The sequence below is a fragment of the Coffea arabica genome, chromosome 5e (assembly GCF_036785885.1).
Source record: "Coffea arabica cultivar ET-39 chromosome 5e, Coffea Arabica ET-39 HiFi, whole genome shotgun sequence".
NCBI classification, from domain to species: domain Eukaryota; kingdom Viridiplantae; phylum Streptophyta; class Magnoliopsida; order Gentianales; family Rubiaceae; genus Coffea; species Coffea arabica.
Window position 1 is genome coordinate 32599623 of NC_092318.1, and position 20239 is coordinate 32619861.

At 35.1% G+C, this 20239-nt stretch overlaps 1 protein-coding gene across 2 annotated transcripts; it reads right to left on the reverse strand.

Annotated features, from left to right (window-relative positions):
- Window positions 1-7282: 7282 nt before the first annotated feature.
- On the reverse strand, window positions 7283-9769 carry LOC113688487 (uncharacterized). Of its 2 annotated transcripts, none has more exons than XM_027206305.2 (3): window positions 9162-9769; window positions 8969-8992; window positions 7283-8800 (listed from the first exon to the last, which is right to left on the reverse strand). In XM_027206305.2, the coding sequence occupies exon 3, from the start codon at window positions 8681-8683 to the stop codon at window positions 7559-7561; it is 1125 nt and encodes a 374-aa protein (XP_027062106.1). In that variant the 5' UTR covers window positions 8684-8800; window positions 8969-8992; window positions 9162-9769; the 3' UTR covers window positions 7283-7558. The 2 variants fall into 2 exon arrangements, with proteins under 2 accessions (XP_027062106.1, XP_027062105.1); XM_027206304.2 differs by having other exon boundaries at window positions 7283-8896.
- Between the last annotated feature and the right edge of the window lie 10470 nt (window positions 9770-20239).

The following is a 20239-nucleotide window of genomic DNA, read 5'->3' on the forward strand; positions in this document are numbered from 1 at the left end:
CGGGATGATTTCAAGGAGGGAGAAGTCAGGTCTAAAAAAACTCGTATGGCAGAGTGTATACATTGCCATACTCAATTCAAGAGGGGCAAAAGTGGTACAAGTTCAAGTATGTTGAGACATATTAAATCTTGTGTACGTCAAATGTTGGCACAGAAGAAGTTGTATCAAAAGAAAATTAACTTCACAGTAGTTGATTCTAGCATTCCTGGTCACTCATTTCTTCATGATGGGAAGTTTGATGTGGAAAAGATGAGAGATGTTGCAGCTAATTAGATACTTATGCATGAGCATCTGTTTTCAATTGTTGAGGAAGAAGGATTCAACATCGTGTAAAAACTAGGGATGCTCGAATGGCAAAAAATAAGCCAAACTACAAACAATAATGATTGCATAGTTCTGTATGAAAGGGAGAAGTGCAAATTGAAAAATCTGAGTACAAATTTATGGAAGGCACAAAATTAAAAGATTGAGTATATGGAGATTACTAGGAATTGGATTGATAAGCATTGGAAGTTGTAGAAATGGTGTTGAACTTTAAGCACATTCCTCCTCCACGATGCGGCATCCAAATTACAAATTGTATTTTCAAATGTTTGAAGGAATGGGGCATTGAAAGTTTACAAAATTTACAATGTTTGAAGGAATGTGGCGCCCACAATCCAAAGTTTACATAGTCTCCGTGGATAATGCCTTAAATAATGATTCAGCAATAAGATGTTTGAAGGATATATTTTTGAGAAACAAATGTCTGCTAGCAAAAGGAAAATTGTTTTGTGTGAGATGTTGTGCTCACATATTGAATTTGTTGGTTCAAGATGGACTCAATAAAATCAAGGATATAATTTAGAGTGTAAGAGGTAGTTTGGATTACATAAATAGATTAGAAGCAGGAGCTTTACAATTTGCTGAAATTGTGCACCAGTTGCAATTGCTTGGAAGAATTTTAATCTATGATTGCAAAACTAGGTGGAACTCCACTTACGAGATGCTAGATTGTGATCTCAAATTTTGAGAGGTTTTTCCAAGGTTTAGAGATAGAAACCAACACTATGGTTGCTGTCCAACCACAAAAAATTGGATGTTTCTATGCCTTGAATTTTGCTTGTGGCCCGTGGTTGAACTAAAAGTTGTTTTATGGTTGGGCATCTAAGATAGTTTGGTCATTTTCATTATGGTTGTATAATTATCATTTGAATGACAACTTTGTTTGATGCTTTAAATTCGAAGACCAAAAATGAGCTCGATTTTGAGGTGAACTCGAGCTGGTTTATCGAGCTCACACAAATTGAGCTTTAGTGAGTTGAGCTCAAGTATGAAATTTCTTTACCGAGTCAGGCTCGAGCCTTATTTTTCTTGGCTCATCGAGTTTTGAACTCGAGCTAACACAAAAACATGTCAAACTTAGCTCGATTAACAGAATGTTCGACTCGACTCAGATTGTTTGCACCCTAATTGGACCTAATGTAATATCACAAGGATGGAATTCATGTAATTGAACAATAGAGGGGGCAAAGTGAGAAAAAGATATTTTTGAGGGAATTTTTTGAAATTAATCCTTTAAATAATCAAGAGCCAAATTTGGTCTAAAATCTGAAATTTTAAAATTGTACACTATGATAATAGATTGCACATCAATGTACGTTAATGAGTTCAATCTTACAAAACACTACATAAAAAAAATCTTACAAAAACACAATTAGACCCTGCATGCTTTTCATGAGCCTACCCAGCCCAGACTTATGGTCTTAGTACGTAGTGCTGTTAAACGAAACAAGTAGCTCGAAAATTGAATGGATTCGACTAAAAAATGCTCGAACTCGACTTTTCAATTTCAGTAAACGAGTCGAGTTCGAACTAGAAATATACTCGTTTAATTAACGAGTCGAGTAAGCTCAGTTCATTTGTTATTTGAGTAGCTCATTTGGGCTCGATAAGGAAGGGTATATACATCATTTCATAATTTAGAGGAATAGAAACACGAATTAGGGTTATGTTTCATTGTTCTTCTACTTCAATATTTCACTCCGTCTTTGCATCTCTGCCACAACACATAGCCACCAACAATCCACACCACTACTAAACCATTGGCCACAGCCACCTCTAGCCATCACCGCAAGCTTGGATGTCCAGCTATCTTTCCTCTCCACCAAAAAAAACTGCAAAGAACCAAGGATTCGAGCCATTTGTCACGGTCAACCACCACTACCAAGCTGCTCCATTTTTCATGGCCAAGACTAGTCACTACAACCTTGGACCTCCAGCCACCTCTGCTTTCTAGTCTTCATCAAAAACCACCACAAGGAACAAGAAAGTTTTCCATTTCTCATAGTCAAGTGCCACCATTAGCAGCTCCTCCATTTTTCATAGCCAAGACTAGTGGACCAGCTATCGTTCCACCCATTGTAGCAACCATTGACTAGTGACCAGTCCAATTTGGTTGGTTTTGCAAAACCATAGTGATTTCTAGTAAATAGAAATTTTCTTACTTATGCAAGATTTCTGATAATTACAATTTTTGGTTACAATGGTGCTTTGAGTGTTATGTTTAAAGCCTGTAATTTTGGGCCACTTGTGTCAAACGGTTTATCAATGCTAATATCTAGCTATTGGAGTCAGTCTAGCCTTCAAATATTTCAGGCATTTTGGATTTAGAATGTGCTCCAATATAAATATGTAATATCCTTAGGGTGTCTATTTCTTGTATACTTGTTTGGTTGTTTGTTTTGGACACCTGAAGCGTAAGTTTAAGACAACAATTGATCAGCACTCTGACCATGAACCAAGAAGTTGAGCTCATTTGTATTTTGTATAGGATTTTGCTATTCATATACTCTTTCCACTCATTTTGTGGAATTTCATAAATGTTCCTCTGTTTTGAAGATGCTAGCTATGCAAACTTTTTTAGGCTATTCATTTTGTGCCCATTTACTTTACAGCTGTTTTGTCTACTATAGAAAGTCTAATTCAGTTATGCAATACATAGAAAGTCCAATTTAGAGATTTATAGGTTTAAGATTTGACTATTTTAACTCTTAATACTAACTATTATCATAGTCCAATGTTACGATTTTATTCTAATATTGGAATAGAACTTTTACTGCTTGATAATACACAGCTACTTTCCTTTCTTTTTGGGATCATGCTAATAGCAAATTGATTGATTTTTTTCTTTAAAAAATAAGTATGTATAGTCCTCCATTTCATTCACGCCAAGGATCATCATCAAGTCCTGTTATGGAGGTTGGAAATGAAGTTGTAGATCAAGGACTTGAGGTGGAGGAAAATGCTAATGAGATGAGTGAAGAAAAGTTGGATTTAGATATCTTAGAAGGGCCGAATGAAGAAACAGAAATGGGCCAAAAAGGTCCTGATGAAGGAGCAAGACTAATTGAAAAAAAAAAAAAGCAAAGGAAAAAGAAGTCAACAATATGGGAGGATATGACACTGGTAAAGCAAGCTGATGGAACATTGAAAGTGCAGTGCAATCACTCTAAGGAGCTGTTTGCCAAAAGTGCATCTAGAGCCACTTCTCAGCACAAGCGTCACTTGAAAAATTGTCTACAAAAGAAGCTGGCTCTTGGGGAGAAAAACCGAAAGAGGCAAGAGGTCTTATCTTTCATCGAAATATATGTGCATTAGGAGTAATGTCCCACCTTCTCTCATAGGAATAATTATTACCGATGCTTTAAGTAAGTGGTTTCTTGAGTGGGGGATTAAGAATAAGGTTTCTATTATAAATGTAGACAATGCTTCTTATAATGATGTATGCATTAGGAGACTTAAAAAGGATTTTTCTCTAAGAAAAATGTTAAGCATTGGAGGAAAATTTTTTCATGTTAGGTGTTGTGCACATATACTTAATTTGCTTGTTCCAGATGGGCTTAATCAAATTGTTGATGTGATTGATGTTGTTCGAGAGGGGATCAACTATTTGAAAAATTCAGAGTCTCGCCTCAATGACTTTGCCAAAATTTTTTTTAAAAAAAAAAACAGCTTCAATTGCCTTCTAAAAAGCTCATTTTGGACTACTCAACTAGGTGGAATAGCATCTATTTGATGTTGGCTTCAGCTCTAGAGTTTAGGGGTGTATTTCAAAGATATGGGGACATTGATCCTGGGTTTCACTATGTCCCATGTGAGTATGAGTGGATGACAATTGAAGAAGTACGTAAATTTCTGGGTATTTTTTTATGAGATCACCAATATCATTTTTGGATCCGATTACCAACTGCTAACCTTTTCCTGTAGCGCTGTATAGGATTAAGGAGTTGTTAAATGAAAAGCTCTCAGCTTTTTTGATCATATTACGTCTATGGCTGAAAGTATGGCACAAAAATATGACAAGTATTGGGAGGAAAGCAACACCTTGATGTCTTTGCGTGCCATTCTTGATCCGACATATAAAATGGTTCTTGTTAATCATATTTTTCCAGTTATTTATGGCAACGATGCAGCTCCTAAGTATATTGATGAGATTAGATGCATTCTTTATGAACTCTATAATGAATAGGTGGATGCATCTCATCTCATGGTGAGTAACCAGAAAGGGAATTTATGAAACAAAAACATGCAGAAATTACAAGTCTACCCAAGGGGCTGCCAAAAAGCATGGAGTTAATGTTCTAATTGGGAAAGAAAAATTTCAAATGATTGTTAGTGAAATTGACAAGGCTCCCCCTGAAAAATCAGATTTAGATGTCTATTTGGAAGAGGGGCAAGTATGTTTGCAATGAAAATGCAAATCTTAATGTCTTGGGTTGGTGGAAAGGGGAAAGGTGGAGGTTTCCTATATTGTCAAGGATGTCAAGTGATGTACTCGCTATTCTAGTTACAATTGTGGCCTCCGAATCTACTTTCAATGCCGATGGTAGAATAATCGCTGATCGGCATGTTTCTATGTCGGTTGAAACGGTGCAAATGTTACTTTGTAGCAATGATTGGATATGCAATCATCATGGGTTAAAAACAAGTCTCGTGTAAGTAAAATATATCTTCTGCTATTAGTTTATTTTGGTACCTCATTTTACCATATTAGGAGTTGTAACTTTCTTGTTTTCCTTTTGTAGGAACCACTCAATGTTGTTGAACCATCTACAATTGAAGAAATTGATCTTCCTAACATTTGAAGGCTATGAAGCTGGACCTTTCTTGTAATTTGGGAAGTTGGACTTGGTCAAATTTTAGTTATCTAGCATTGTTTTATATAGTCATTTGGCTGGAGTTTGTGTATTTGTTGAATTGAAAAGAATTTGATCAAATCCTATTTGGTTGGAGTTTGTGTATTTGTTGACTTGAAAAGAATTTTATCAAATCCTATTATGGCTGGCTGGCTTGTTCCTTCTCAATTCATTCCTAACAAATTAATTTGTGATTGTGAATGGCAACTTGGCAAGTTTTGTTGACTTTTGGACAAGGTGTGGAGTTTGTTTCCTAAAACTTGTATGATTGAATCGTGGCTTTTGTATGAATATCACCAAAATGGACATTAAAACTGTTTGACAGATATTTCAAACTCAAGTTCGTGCGAGCTCGGCTCGTATGTGCTAAAGGAAGCAAGCACGAGCTCGAGTTAGAGTCACAAGTCTCATTTGGTGAGCTAATTTTGAGCATACTTCAAGATTCGCCCACTTTGTCGCATGAGCTCGAGCCTGGCTCGATAGAAGCACGAGTCAAGTTCGACAATTAAATACTCGACTCGACTCGACCGGCTCGATTAACAGCATTAACTGCGGCATTATTTTTTCCTATCCATGCCTAAACCCGAACTCCGCCTGGACCTAACAAACCCTCACACATACGAACACAGATGATCAATTAATAGATCTAGTGTAACTACATCTTAATTTTGTTTCCTAAAATAAATATTTTTTTCTAAAGTAGTTCAAAATTACAAACATTTTTAAAATTTTCATAAATGACTTTCAATACTTAAATTTCATTAGGAATATTTAAATACATAATGATATTTACCTACTTTTATAGTAAAATGAGAAAAAATAGAAGAGATTCAAACACATACAAGTTTGGATGTTGGGTGTAGTGTGGATAATTTTTCTGAAGGAATTAGAATTGGATGACATAACTTTATGCTTTCGATTCTTAATTCTTACAAGCATAATTTTCAATCTTAAATTTATTATTTGAAAATTGTATCTGTATTAGATTTACATAATTTTTTCAATTCCATTCTTTCTTCTTTTTCAATTCCCCTCCTTTCGTGATAGGAGAGTTGATAAATGACAAATTTCTAAATGTTTAGCTGAGCCACACCTCCAGCACCTGCAGAATTCCCTGCATGCATTTGTGGATTCGCTTTCGCCAACAAAAAGAATTGGCATAATTTCATATGGACGAACAGTCTCATTATACGACACCGTTTTTTCTGTTGATTCCACGGTCAACATCGATGGCTTCAGGGGAGTGAACTGTGCGTCTAGGTACTCCGCACTTGTTGACAACTTGACATTGCACGCACCTCTTGAATGAAGTCATTTATTCAAACAAGGTGGCATTTGGAGGTTTCGAAATAGTAGAGATTCTGCTCATGCCCATGAATGAAGCTCTTTTTTTTTTTTATTAAGTTTTTAAAAAGCTCAGAACCTTGAGGAAAGTTTAATTCTTAGTTCAAGTCAAAACATGCAGAAGGATGCACTTTCCAAATCCAATGCTGCTTATAAACTACCTCCAATCCACTTGAATCATGATGACGTTAAGGACTAAATACATCAAACTTGTGAAGTTAGCAAGTTGTTTAAAAGCAGCAGGGATGAGGATATCTTGTGGCAATGCAATGAACAAATTGATGTTTTAGCAAAGTTTGCCAGTTTGAGTTTCAGCAGCCTATGAAGCTGAATTTTGTGCTTCTTAGCAACAACAGTAGAAAAATTTTACATTGAATATTTGGTGGCACTTCCACATTTGACAAGTGATCACATGAAAAAGCACATATCTATGACTTGTGGAACGAACACAATATTGCAGATATAATACAGAGAGCAACATAATACTTGCACAAGTATACAAGTAGAAAGAATAATATGTTAATAACAGGCCTTTCAATTGATAATCTGAAACTGAGATTTTTTTTTTTTTGTTGCAGAGTCAGAACTCAACATATCTGAGCAACTTCTGTACTACTATAACTGGTTATCTGAGCAGCATCAAAAAATCATTATTTCACAAGAATCAGGCATTTCAATTGATCATCTGACCTGTGAAGCTTATCTCCACATAGTTATAAGTTATAACTAACATCGCAGAACAACATTCATTCCAGTACAGGTTATTAAAGCAGCATCAAATCATTGTCATTTCACAGGGAAGGTGATTGTCTTACATTAAGTTAGAACAAAGAGAGCTGAAGAGGACTGTTAATTTTTCAAGGACTAGCTGCAGTTTTCATACAAGGCAAACTAAAAGATACAAATATCTTTTCAATCTAGCCTGTTACCATAACCAGGAAGGAAGAGTGAAAAAAAGCATCAGAGGTAGCTAAAATCAGGGTGAGGAGCTTAAGTATAGGACATCTCTTCAGGTGAAATAGCCATCAAACCATGTATCAAAAGAAGGCTCTGCTACCATAAAATACTTTTGGACTTGGTTCACTACTTTTTGATGCATTTGCCTTCTCACTAGAGCCAGAGGTCCCCGAAGTACTACTATCCACATTATCAGCGCCTGAACTATCACCAATGTCCATGGGAAGCTTCATCTTTGCAAGAGCCTCTGTAAACTGCTGCATGCTTTTCATGTATATCTCAACTATCTCTTGTTGAACCACCTTTTGTTCAGGTTCTATAGTCACATTCACAACAGACTGGGTTATTGTGCTATCTGGCACTTCAGTTGCAACGTTATTAACTGGAGATGGACCTTTGTCCTTCAACTTGGAAACCTCATCCTGGTTCTGAGGTTCAGGAATGCTTAATTCATGAGAAACAGATGAAGGGTTGATTGGAACCAAAACTGAAGGAGGCTCTGCAGTTTTCAATATAGTTGGAGGAGTTTCACCCACCGGAACATCATTGGCACCTTGACCATCAAGAGCCACAGCTTCTTGAACACAACCATTATTTCTAATTGTAAGCTGACCATCACTTGAAGCAGAGGCACACTGCTCTGCGCTTTTGCACTCCAAATCCGGACATGGAATTGCAAAATACTCTGAAGCCATCCTCTCATTTTCATTCACAATCTCTGGATCAGGAAACTCAATTTTATCTAGTTCACAGGGTACTGAATCATCAACCTCGGAATCTTTATTAGAAACATCTACAACGGTACAAGAGTGTGATGCAGGGATTTCAAGAACATCAGGTGATGCGCCAGTGTAGGTGAGAGTTAGTTGTACAAAACCAGCAGGAGAATGGTATAAATCACTTGAAGAGAGTGAAAATTCTTGTTCCGGTTTACCATTCTCAATGAGAACTTCACAAAGAGGCACCGCTGTGAATCCCAACAACTGGTCTTCTAAATAATTCCGCACCCTACTAAGCATCCAAACCTCACATCTAACCGATGAATCGATAGTTCGGACATTTAACCGAACATTTTCATCAAAAACTGGATTCCTTCCCCCACCATTAATAATTTGAGTTGAAACTACTTGTTCTGGATCACCAGTCAAGGAAAGTCTGGCATACACATCTTGATTTTGATATATGCATATGTTATGAATATCCATTGCTTGATGTATATAAACATCAAGAACCCCAATGAAACCCTCTGACTTTCCTTCTGGACATTTCCCCTTTTCACTACTTTCAACTAATTCCCCAGAATCTGGAGCTAAGAAATCAGACTGCACTTTGATGGACTCCATGTTAACAACACTGGAAATCGATAAAACGGCTAAAATAGTTCTTGATTCACAATTTGATAGAAACAACGATGCCCCCTGAAGTACAAATATCGTAACTGATAGAAAACAAAGCCTGAAAAACTGAAGTTTGAAGTACACAAAACTTACCGAACAGGAATGGTACAGTGTTTCCTGCAAATTCCCAAAAAAAAAAGAACAAAATAAAATCAAAACCACTGCAAATGAAAGGTGAAACCAAACCGAATTCAAGAATTGAACTGAAATAACTGAACTGAAACTATTTTAGTAATACTCGATGCTTATATGAATGAATCTGAGGAAATGAAAGCCAATGATTGACCTGATACTCAAGTAATTATTGGGGTTTCGAGATTTCCTTTCTCGAGCCCCAAAAATGGCATCATTCCAAAGCCCACTTATCAAATGCAAAGAGCAAGAAAACCCATGAAGGACATAATCATAAGCATGCTAAAACTTCAATAAAATGAGCCCTTTTCAAGAATCCAAGGCAGAGAGCTGCACAAGAAACTAGGAGGAAAGCAGAAAATAGAGAAACAAAAAATAGTTTTGGAAAAGGAAGAAAACAAGCAACAGACAAAGATAAGGTGGCTATCAGTGATATATTTTTATGTTTCTAGCTTCTGCTAGTGGTTTCTTTTGTGGCCCTTTTGGCCATTTGCAAAAGAAGTCAATGTTGAGGTTCTTTTTGTTCTCTGTAGATTGAATTGAACATCTAGAATCACTTCTCACTCTAGGCTAGTGTTTGAATGGTCAGAGAATCAAGAAATGAATAGGGGAATTATCCTGTCCTCATTGGTGAGAGTTTTCTTTGTTATAGAGGGAGAAAACTATATGGCAATTTACCAATTACAATTGTCTATATATAGCTCAAATTGTAACTGATGTTCCAATTTGGAAAAATGAGATTATGATTATAATTTGAGCTAAGTGTTGGAAATCTCATTAATTGCTGCATCTTTTTTTTTCAAGAGGTGATTTGTATGAAAATTTATTTTCAACGGAGTTGATGGCCAACTTACGTCATGTTGACGCATTGATCTTTGTTACTTTAAAGATCTCATCTCCTATTTTTTTATTGTTGTATTAAGTTTTGCAAGATTATCGTAAAACTATCCTAATCTTTTTTAAAAAAATTAATAAGCTATTTTAAATGAATTAGAAGGTCAATTCTAATTGTTTGGATAGAAATTGTAATCTGAGTAGGAAATTCATTATAGGATAATCTCCATTGTCGTATAATCTTATTTGAATATTTCTTAGCTATATTTTAAGCGTTGGAGTGTGTTCGATTATCTTAAAATCATCATAAAGGAAATATTGAGTACCATCTTTTTCACTTAATAAATTCAAAAGAGTCAAATAAAAATTTTTATACTAACTAAATGGACATTGTTATGGATTTTTTAAAACATACTTAAATATTACTGCAGCACTCTTTTTTATTAAACTTATGGGCTTAAAATGGTGTTGTAGAACATATTTAGTGTTTTTATAAAAAAAAAAAAAAAATTAAAGTAAAACTCCATCCAAGAATGCCTGTTCTTATTATGTTACGCACTCTTAACTTATTGTTTTTTTTTTTTTCAACAAACGAACTTATTGTCATATACCGGCGATATTATACCTCACAATTGTTTGGCCATATTAGGCACCTCCACTACTTTTATCATATTGACAACATATAAGATGAAAAAATGACTTGCATCCTTTATTTCAACCAACAAATCCCTAAGAACTGAGTAATTAAACGCTTTCTAGTAGAGGCAAGTCTGCGTAATTCTACATCAGAAAACGTATTCGTAAAAAATAAAAGTTTAGGGAAAATCAGGCTCCAACGGATGGAAAGTTGAAGTACCAGTCCCTTAGTCTGACTAGCTTCTAACTAACTTACCTGGTTCCGCCAGCCCAATACAGACAAGGAGTCTAAGTAAGAGGCCAGCCCTTTAAGCAAACGATTGTGGGTTTGGCTCTGATAATTGAAGGCTTTAATCCTCTTGTGACAAACTTGATTTTAAGTTCTCACTAATGCAGCTTTTCTTTTGTTCTCAAGCCACTTTTTTTCTTGTACATACATTTATCTTCAGAAAACTACGAAGACAGAATAACATTAAAACTAAAAAAAATGCGTTTAGGGTGTTAATACATCTACATGTCTCCTTGGTCAAGCATTTTGAAATTTAGACCTTCAAAGATAATTTTTTTCTATACTTAATTTACATTGATAATTGAGGTGTAACAAATTGTTTCAAGCTAAACTTCTTGAGCTCGAGCTCTTGAAACTTCAGCTTCAGCACAACCTGGTAATAGATTTAGCTTACTTAAGCTCAAGTTTGAACTCAATCAAGCCCAACAAATTTGAGCTCAATCAAGCTTAAGAAACATAATTCAATACAGTATGGTAAAAATACGAAAAATGAAAAGTATATATACGTGAGGTCAGTTGAGCACAATAAGATCTGCTTTCTTCTTTCATTCCAATAGCTCCTCAGAAAGCTACTAGCTACTTCGAGTTGTTAGAAGTTGAATTTTAATCGAGCAATCTCATGAATAACTCGATGGAGTTCAATTTATTTGCATCCCTAATTAAAAGGTTATGCTTCTCAAATTTAACTCTTTCAATTGTAAGGAAATATAGAATATCCACTGTAGACAACAAAATTTTTATTTAAGTTATTTAATTAAGATAAAAATAAATCTAACCCGGAAGGGGGGGACGGGGGATGAATTAGATTGATAAAAATTAAAGTAAGAAAGACCAAATTTTCACCCAAAATAGTTTAAGTAAACAATCGCTCAAGCAAACACAATAACAAGAGATATAAGCAAATTAAACCACACAAATAAGTAGCAAAAAAGATGACAATAGGGAAAAAGGATTGCAAACCAAATAAACTCCCAAACTTCTATAATGTATTTGATGTTAATGAATCTACTCGTGTGAAAGGCTGCAGGTCTGCCAAAGAAATCTAGAGCAAACTCAATGAGATACATGAAGGCTGTAAATTTGGTTTGTTTGGATAGAGTATTATTTGAAATATTATTTAGAATAATTATTGTAGCACTTTTTGTGATGTGATGTATGTGAGATAAAAAGGTGGTTGGAAATATAAAAAAATAGGTTGGGAAATGTATTTATGATGCAAGCGAAATATTATTTAGAGAAATCTGCTATCCAAACACTCTGTTAAAGAACATAAGTCACTATTGGTAACCAACTATGAATCATTTAAGATGGAATCTCATGAAACAATTGACAAAATGTATTGCAAGTACAATGATCTCATCAAGGACTTGGAAACTCTTGGAAAAGAATACACTCTTGGAGAAAAGAATAGAAAAATACTGAATATTCTGTCTAAAGAATGGGAGACCAAAACTACTGCCATTGAGGAGGTTAAGGATTTGATCTTGTCCCTATTGAATCTTTAGTAAATTCTCTTACTTTATATGAACTTAAATTAACGTCCAAGATGTAGGATGAAGAGGAAGCAAGGACAAAACTGAATATTGCTCTCAAAAGTACTCAAGATGATGATGATTTAATATCACTTAGAGTAGAAGATGAAAAAATGGATGCTGAAAACATAGCCCTCGTAACCAAAAGCATCAAAAGACTAATATCTAATCGAAAAAATGATGAGAAGAGGTGCTGTTGCAAATAACAACAATTCTACCTCAACCTCATTCAAGAGAAAAGAAAAACAAGGAACTTCAGGAAAGCAGAATGACAAATGCTTTGAATGTGGAAAGAAGGGCATTACGTAAATGAACGTCCAAATAAAAGAAAGAAGGATAACAAAGGAGGTAGAAGACAACATTTTACAAATTATCAATTAACTTGGAATGAATGCAATTCTGATGGAGAGTGGAAAGAAGAAACTGAGACAGCTCAAATGGCTTTTATGGCTATAGGTGATAATCAAGTAACTTCTAGTTACAATCCTTGTGATGAAAATGATGATGTTGATGATGTTGAATCTATTATGCTCAGAATGCATGAAAGCTTGAAAGAATCATATGCCAAGAATAACGAGTTTAAAGAAAAAATTATGAATTTGATAGATGAAAATGCTGATATGTTTCAGGAAAATAAAAAAACTAAAATAAGAAAATGGTTATCTGAAAAGGCAAATACTTGATTTAAACAAAAAGTTTGATAATAAAATTGACTTTTACAAAAATTTGGCAAATGAACAAAAAGGTTTGAAAGTCAAAATGAACAAACTTAGTCTGTTACTTAAACTTATGATGTTTGCAAAAGAAAAATTATGATGTGTCACAAATTATTAGAAATTTTTGTTACCCTCAGAAAAAGATGGTTTATACTTTTCAAATCACATGTAAAGGATAATAGTAAAATTTGTGATTTTTGTTGCCAATTTGGACATGAGATAGACAAATGCTTCGTGAAGAGGAACTTAAAATTTGGAATGACCACTGTATAGGTTTTGAGAATATTACCTAGCCAACATAGACCCAAATGACCTTGGGTACCAAAAATTATTCTATAATTTCTGTGCAAGCATGTATGAAAAGCAGCAATAAATGTTCAAAACGGTTCATAGATAGTGGATGCTCAAAACTTATGGTAGAAGATGCTTCGTTATTTATTAAACTAAAGACCAAAAGCAGTGGCAAGGTTACATTTGGTGATGACATGAAAGCAAAATCATTTGTATTTGAGATATTGGTAAGGATGGTGAGACCTTTGTACAAAATGTTTTATTATTTGATGGTTGAAATTATAATCTACTAAGTGTTAATCAATTATGAGACAAGAATCTGTTTGTGTTATTCAAAAGTATGAATATTTGATTTTAGATGACAACTTCAATGTAGTTTTCAAAAGAATTAGTTTAATAATATCTGTGTTGTGTATCTTGAAAATCTTAATTACAACAAATTTAAATGTCTGACTGGTACTTGAACTGATTCCTGAATTTGGCACAAAAGATTTTGTCATTTTAATATGGATGCTATCAGTGATGATACGAATCTCGCCACCCTTGTGACGAAACCCATAGCAAAAAAAGCCCACGGATCTAGAATAGATATCAAAGTTTTAACACGAACAATGGAAAATACAGTGGAAGACCTCAATCCGTTGTTCACATGGACAACAAATCTTGGTATAAGTAGGAGACGCCACAATCAAGCGTGGTCCTTGATTGATAAGTCAAGTTGAATACTGAGATCTACACTCTAAAATATTCAAGAAAGTCTCAAAGAAGCCAAAGAGAATTCTCTCAATTTGTATTGATGAATAACTTGTCTTACAAAAGAAAACGTCAAGCCTTTATATAGGCAATGACTAATTAAGAAACCTAACCCAACTTGGAAATTAACTTCTAATGGCTCGAATAGTTTAATTAGCTTGCCATTTAGTACTAATAACTAACAAATGAATAACTAAACAATTTTACAACAAATTGAACGAAAAAAAATAAGAAAATAAGAAACTTCTAAAAATGGATCTGACTGAAAACCGCGGCCAATTTCTATGCAGATTCTTCTACGTTTATTGGCAGAGAGCTGGACAGGTGAGATGAAACGAATTCGACAGGTAGCCGCGGTCGGTTTACTTCCGCGGTTTAGCGACAGTGAGGTTTTTCTGCTCTGTTCATCACAACAATCACATTAACAATGCTCCCTTCACTGTCCAACCCTTCAATGGCTTTAGGAACACCAACATTTGCTTGAACTGCCTTAACCAATTGCAAGGAATCATTAATTCTCTTAGCTTGTGCAAGCATCATTGGATCCAATGGAACTTTAACTTGCTCTACTTGCAACGTTGGACCTCCATCAACCTCATCATTCCTCTTCTCTTGCAAGCAATTTGACCCCAAATCAACCTCATCTACAAAATAAGGGCTCAAGTTAACAACATTAAATGTAGCACTTACACCATACTCACCTAGAAACTCTAGCTTGTATGCATTATCACTAATACACTCAAAAACTTTAAAAGGTCCATCTCCACGTGGATCTAGTTTATTCGACGTTGCACAGAAAACCTTTCTTTATGCAAATGGAACTACACCCAATCGCCTGATTCAAACACCATGCGACGTCTTCCTTTATTAGCATGACGCAAATATTGAGCTGTTCGAGTTTCAATGGTAGCTCATACTTTCTCATGTATAGCTTTCACAAAATCGGCTTTCTTGGCACCATCTAGGTTAGTACGCTCAGGTAAAAGTAAAGGGGTTAAATCTTAAAACCGTAAATAACTTCAAATGGTAAAAACTTAACAACGCTATGAACAGTACAGTTATAAGCAAATTCAATATGTGGTAAATATTCTTCCCATAACTTTAAATTCTTTTTAATTATGACCCTTAAAAGAGTAGATAAAGTTCGGTAAGCAACTTTAGTTTAGTCATCTGTTTGAGGGTGATTTGATGTAGAAAATAACAATTTAGTACCCAACTTTTCCCACAATGTCTTCCAAAATAACTAAGAAATTTTACATCTCTATCTGACACAATGGTTCTAGGAATACCATGTAAATGGACTACTTCACGAAAGAATAAATCAGCAACATGCATAGCATCATCCGTTTTATGGCAAGGAATAAAATGAGCCATTTTAGAAAAACGATCAACAATAACAAACACACAATCATGACCCCTTTTAGACCTAGGTAAACCCAGAACAAAATCTATAGAAATATCAACCCAAAGCACTAAAGGAATAGGCAAAAGTGTATACAAACCAAATGGTTGAAATTTGGATTTAGCTCGACGACACGTAGTGCATCGTGATACAATTCTCTCAACGTCCCTTCTTAATCTTGGCCAAAAGAAATGCTCCTGCAAAACAGCCAATATTTTAGTGACACCAAAATGTCCCATCAAACCCCTTCCATGTGCCTCTGGGGTTAGCAATTCTTGAATAGAACAACTTGAAACACACAACTTATCAAGGCAGAATAGAAATCTATCATGAATGAAAAACTTACCATGACCTAAAGACATGCACGACTTGTATATGCTAGAAAAGTCATGATCAGTTTCATAAACCTCTTTAAGTAGGTCGAAACCAAGCAATTTGGTGTCAAGTAAAGTAAGTAAATAATACCGTCTAGATAAGGCATCAACGACGATATTAGCCTTACCCGTCTTGTACTTAATCACATAAGGAAACGTCTTCACAAAAGTAACCTACCTTGCATGCCGCTTACTCAATTTGTGTTGAGTTTTCAGATGCTTGAGCGACTCATGATCCGTGTGTGTGATGTGTTTCTTAGGCCAAAAATAGTGTTGCCAAGTCTTTAATGCTCACACCAATTTAAATAACTCTTTGTCGTACATTGAGTAGTTCAAGGCATCATCATTTAATTTTTCACTAAAGTAAGCAGTTGGCTTTCTCTCTTGAGTTAGCACAGCTACAATTCTTATATCCAAAGCATCACACTCAATTTCAAAAACTTTATCAAAGTTTGATAAAGAAAGTAAAGGTGCATGTGTGAACTTCTATTTAAGGAGTTGGAACACCTTATCTTGGGTTTCGCCCTATTGGAACTTCTCACCCTTCTGGATGATGGCTGTTAAAGGTATAGTAATAGTGCTAAAATCCTTAACAAACTTTCGATAGAAACTTACAAGGTCATAGAAGCTCCTTGTCTCTCCAACATTCTTAGGAGGCGGCCGCTCATTAATGGCCTTGATTTTGCTGCTCTCATCAACTCGAATTCTTTGTTCACTAACAACATATTCAAGGAATGTGAGTTTTCTAGTGCAAAAGACACTTTTTAAGATTAGTATATAAACGCTCTTTATTAAGAACATTAAGTACAACTCGCAAATGTCCAAGATGTTCATTTAAACTCTTGCTGTAGATTAAAATATCATCGAAATAAACAACCACAAATTTTTCTAAAATTGGTCTAAGCACATGATTCATTAAACGCATGAAAGTACTAGGAGCATTAGTTAACCCGAATAGTATAACTAACCACTCATATAGACCATACTTAATTTTAAAAGAAATTTTCCGTTCATCACCCTCTTTCATTCGAATTTGATGGTAGACACTTTTAAGATTAATCTTTGTAAAAATTACAGCACCATGTAGCTCATTTAACTTGTCATCTAAACGAGATATAGAGTGATGATACTTTACCGTTATGGCATTTACAGCTTTCCAATCAACGCATATATGCCACGTTCCTTGTTTCTTTAGGACGAGAATAACTGGAACTGCACAAGGACTCATATTTCTCAAGCCCATCTCTTGTCCAACAACTCATCAACTTGCCTTTATGTCTCCTTTGTTTCTTCAGGCCCCATGCGATTAGCTGATTTGTTAGACAAGGAGTCACCAGGGATCAAATTGATTTGGTGCTCAATCCTCTGAATAGGTGGTAACCCGCCAGGTATCTTCTCGGGGAAAACATCTTTAAATTCCTGTAACAAGAAACTAACACTAGAAGGCAAATGATCAAGGAGTTTATTAGTGACTAAGAGTACTTCTTTACAATAAAGTACATAGATAGGTTGTTTAGAAAGTAAGACTCTCCTCACATCCCTATTTTTAGCTAACAAATTCCTCTCTTTTCTTCCTTCATTGGCCGAATTTTGTACAACAACCTGTTTATGTTCTCGGCCTTGTGTGTTAGTTTCTTGCTGTTGACCTTGGTCGATCAATCCTTGGTTTTGATGATTAACAAACTAAAATGTAGATTTGGGCTAATATTTTTATGTGAGCAATTTGTTAGAACAGATTCTTGTGGCACAAAAGAAGAAGCAAAAACAGGGCACTCATGTGGGACGTCCGAAAGGAAGCTATCGGACGTCCGAAAGGATGAAGAACATCAAGAAGGAAACTCTGTCGGACGCTCGTGAGGAAGCATCGGACGTCCGGAAGGATCGGACGCACGCATCGGACGCACATCGATCGCATCGGACGTCCGAGAAATTTCACAAAGATTTGATGACTCTCTGACGACGTTCGGACGCATGGTTCGGACGTCCGACAGGTGGTTTGGACGCAGGGTTCGGACATTCGACAGGTGGTTCGGACGTCCGACAGGCCAACTGCTAGTTTTGACAGCATTTAATATTTGACCGTTGGAGAGCCTTTTGGAGCCATTTCTCACCTTCTATAAACACCCCAAAGCACAAGAAGACACAAGACTTTTGCCAACACAAAATACAAGCTTACAAGTGAGATTTTTGAGTAGAAAGATTCTTTGTTGGTTGTATAAGGGGTTGGGGAAGTTGGGTTGTGAGGTTGCTCAAGTGAAGGTTATTCTCTAGGAGGAGTAAAACCTTGGTGAAGGTGAACCTATCACTAGAAGTGGTAAAACCTTGGTGAAGGTTGCCTCATTTGTTTAAAATAGTTCTTAATTGGGTGAGTGATCTTTCAAGTGTAGGTTGTTGAGGGTTAACTAGAATAGTTGTAAAACTCCTTGGCTCAACCAAAGTGTGTTTGGGGTGAGGAAGGAGTGAGCCTTCACTTGTACATCTTGGTTAGCATCGCCATCTATTGAAGAGGCTATTGGATTGATATTTGGTTTGCATTTCTTATCTTTTCTCTTTAATTAAGTTTTCTTTATTGTGCTTAAATTTGATATATCTTTGTGCATCAATGTGAAATTGTTTGTACTCATTGGGTTGCACCAGGCCTTACAATTGGTATCAGAGCTTGGTCTCTTTTGATCAAGCTTAACCGCTTAGAGTAAGATCATGGCAACCATAAAAGTTTCTTTTTTAGAAGGGCAATCTATTGATAGACCACCTATGTTTAATGGTTCTCATTTTAGCATGTGGAAACAAAGAATGATGATTTTCTTACAATCCGTTTATATTGAATTATGGTATGTGGTAGAAGATGGTCCTTATGAAGCCAGAATAATTGACTCTACCAGTAATTTGAGTAGATTAAAGACTAGACAAGAATTGAATGAAAAAGACAAGAGATACCTTTCTTTGAATGCCAAGGCCATGTGTATATTGTACAATGCATTAGATGTAAATGAATCTAGTAGGATTAAAGGTTGTAAATCAGCTAAAGATATATGGGATAAATTGTGTGTATTTCATGAAGGTAACCAAGATATTAAAGAACAAAAGAAATCTTTGCTTGTTTCTCAATATGAATTTTTCAAAATGCATCCTCTTGAAAATGTTGATGAGATGTGTAGTAGATTTTGTGACATTATTGAAGATCTTAAATTGCTTGGAAAAGAATATTCTTTGGGTGAGAAAAATAGAAAGATTTTGAATGCCTTGCCAAAAGAATGGGAAAACAAAATAAATGCTATAGAAGAGGCAAAGGATTTAAATTCTATGTCCATTGAATCTCTTATGGATACTCTAACCTCTTATGAATTAAAGCTGAAATTCAAAGTGCAAGAGGAAGAAAATGTAAGAATGTATAAGAGAGGCATAGCTTTTAAAGCATCTCAAGTGGGGGATAACCCATCCTTCATGGGTAATGAAAACATGGAAGTGGACAATGATATAACTCCTCACATCAAAAGTTTCAAGAAGATCTTCAACAAGAGAAGTTCAAGAGGAGATTGCAAAATTACATGGGATGAATGCAATTCAAAAGGAGAAAAAGAAGAGTTGGCCCAAATGGCACTAATGGCCGTTGGAGAAGATGAGGTAAGTTCTTATCACTCTTCTTGTGATGAAGATAATGAAGATGATGATGTGAAAATTCTTATGATTAAAATGCATAAAAGTTTGAGAAAATCTTATGCTAAAAATAAAGATTTGAAAACAAAAATAAATGATTTGTTGGAAGAAAACTCCAAACTTTTTCAAGAAAACAAATGTTTGAGAATGGAAAATGATGATTTAAAAAATCAAAAAAGTGTTTTTGATTGCAAAAATAATTTAAAAAGGAAGTTGGAAGAGAAAACAAAGTTTTATGAAAAAATGTTGGAGGAACAAAATGTGTTAAAGAAAAGAATTAATGACTTGAACGAGTTTCTCCAAAATGAAAAACAAACGTTTTCTCAAACAAAAGAAAGTAAATCTTTTCAAGGTACAAATAAGTTTGCTATGATAAGAAGTAAGAAAATTAGTTGCATTAAATCCACCTATGTGCAAAATACTTCTATCATGTGTCACTTTTGTTGCCAATTTGGACATATGCAAAATGATTGCTATGTAAAGAAAAATATGAGAAAAGGTATGAAATCCATGTGGATTGCTAGATCATGTTGTTCTAACTCCCAAGAACCCTATAAAAAATTACAATTGGTATCATGAAAGTTTTGTCATTCTATATGGTCTTGATTTGGAAAATAAAGGGAGAGTTTGCTTTTTGATTGATGTCAAAAGGGGGAGTAGGATTTATTGAAATTTCTTTGTATGTTGGCATTTTCTAAGGGGGAGTTTTATTTGAACTTATTTGATCAAAGAAATCTTCATTTTGTTT

Bases quoted from the DNA above. Each gene is read 5' to 3' on its own strand.
- LOC113688487 (XM_027206304.2), bottom strand. From the start codon at position 8,821: ATGGAGTCCATCAAAGTGCAGTCTGATTTCTTAGCTCCAGATTCTGGG.